A 1,827-nucleotide genomic window follows, 5' to 3' on the forward strand; every position below is an offset into this window, starting at 1 on the left:
TCCTCGGCTACCTGAGGAGTCGAGAGGAGATGATTGAGCCTTTTGTAGTATTTCCGCTGCTGCTATCCAAGGTTGATGACATGATGTTCGATAAATAATGTACATAAGTGGACGCAGGAGATGTGTCTCCCTATGCCTCGCATACGTATGTTTTAATAGTCGAACATTTATGGTCTATGTATTGTAATATGTTGTGGTTTGGTTTGTATGCCAAGTTGTATTGTGTGTCTTTAAGGTGGTACACCTTTATGCATGCACAACACAGGGTGTCAGGCCGATTATACTCCTTGAAATGGCAATGTAAGCATATTATTTATTCCTTGCCTTGCGGTGTTGTTATGTTGTTTTATACTTTGCTTTGATCCATACATACATCAAAACAAGGCGGCCGCGGCGGCAGCAGCAGCACGTCCACGTATCAAATATTCTTCTTCTTCTTCTTCTTCTTCTTCTTCCTCCTCCTGCAAACCAAACCAGTGCAAGTATTAAGAGATCAATCACTATCCGTCGTATTCATATGACCTCGAGAGGTACTGAAGCCACGTACGCAGGAATGCCACCGCCGCCTCAGCAACAGCAGCCGCGGCCGCAAACATCAGTACCAGGAGCTGGGAGCCGCGCCCGTCGCATCATGCACCGCACCAGGGACAGCTGTGTGATCGTCTTATGCAGCACGCTCTGCTCCGTCCTCCTCGTCGTCATCCTCGTGGCCGGTGTGGTCCTCTTCGTCGCCTAGCTCAGCCTCCGCCCGTGCTACGCCCTCGCCTCTTCTCCCTCTCCAGCCTGGTCCCGAGCAGGCAGGCCGCCTTCAACATGTCGGACCGCAATCTTAACCGGCACATCGACATCTACTATGACGGTGCCACGCGGGCGTCACTCCGCTTCTACGACCCGCTGGTGGCCTCCGGCCCGGCCTTCCACGCCGGCTGGTAATAGCCAAACATGACCACCGTTGCATCGGCACACCGAGAAGAAAACCCGGAAAGATCCCCGAGAAAGAGCCCCCAGGAAGGGTTCCCGAGAAGGATCCTCGTGAAGGGTTCTTGAGAAGGACCCCCGGGAAGGAGTCCGGCGGCTGTCCGGCCCGAGCCGAAATTCATACGTTTTCACGACGCTGAAGATGAACCTGAAAAGTCATCTCGATGGTCTCGGATGAAAAAATGTTCAACACGATAGTTATTCAAAACATGGAAACGTCCAACTTTGCTTTTAGGGTCAACGTTATCTAAGATAGTATGCGACTTGAAAATCACCACAAGTCCCGAATATCGGTACAAAACCCAGCTGATGTGGGGTAGGGGGTCCCGAGCTATGGATCTCGCACCAATGGACAACAGGAGATAAGGGACATAATGTTTACCCATATTCGGACCCGCTCGAATAGGTAAAACCCTACATCATGCTTTGATTATATTGGCGGCGAAGTATCGAGTATAGGGTTGATCTACCTCGAAATCGTATGTTGTGTTCTAACCCTAAGGCGAGTAATTGTGATTATGCCCCTACAGGTAAACCTCTTTGCTTATATAGGTATTGGGGGTATCTAGGGTTACACATGGTCGGTTGCCAACTAGGATTACACATGCCGACTACTGGTGACATCCTTCAAGTATACGCCAAGTCTTCGGCTGTGTCTGTGTTGCTCACGTCTGGGTTCGAGGCACCCAGAGTCCTTCCTGGTTGAGATCGGTGGGACGTAAGCTCGGGCTGTGGACTATGGGCCAACTAGGTCGGTATCCTCTAGTTCAGGACACCGTCACCGAACAGTCCAGTCAGTTGCATGACCGATTCCGACCAGATGTTAAGTCTCTGCGTGGACTTATGTAA

At 50.7% G+C, this 1,827-nt stretch overlaps 1 protein-coding gene across 1 annotated transcript in view; it reads left to right on the forward strand.

Moving 5' to 3' along the window:
• LOC119340078 (phytosulfokine receptor 1-like) overlaps positions 1-1,827 on the forward strand; it is a 3,333-nt gene extending 1,506 nt beyond the window's left edge. Inside the window, exons 3-4 of the mRNA XM_037611992.1 lie at positions 671-929; positions 1,611-1,827. Of these exons, the coding sequence (XP_037467889.1) occupies positions 671-929; positions 1,611-1,827 (476 nt within the window). The remainder of the gene's footprint in view (positions 1-670; positions 930-1,610) is intronic.

Source organism: Triticum dicoccoides, chromosome 7B (genome assembly GCF_002162155.2).
Source record: "Triticum dicoccoides isolate Atlit2015 ecotype Zavitan chromosome 7B, WEW_v2.0, whole genome shotgun sequence".
Classification (NCBI taxonomy): Eukaryota; Viridiplantae; Streptophyta; class Magnoliopsida; order Poales; family Poaceae; genus Triticum; species Triticum dicoccoides.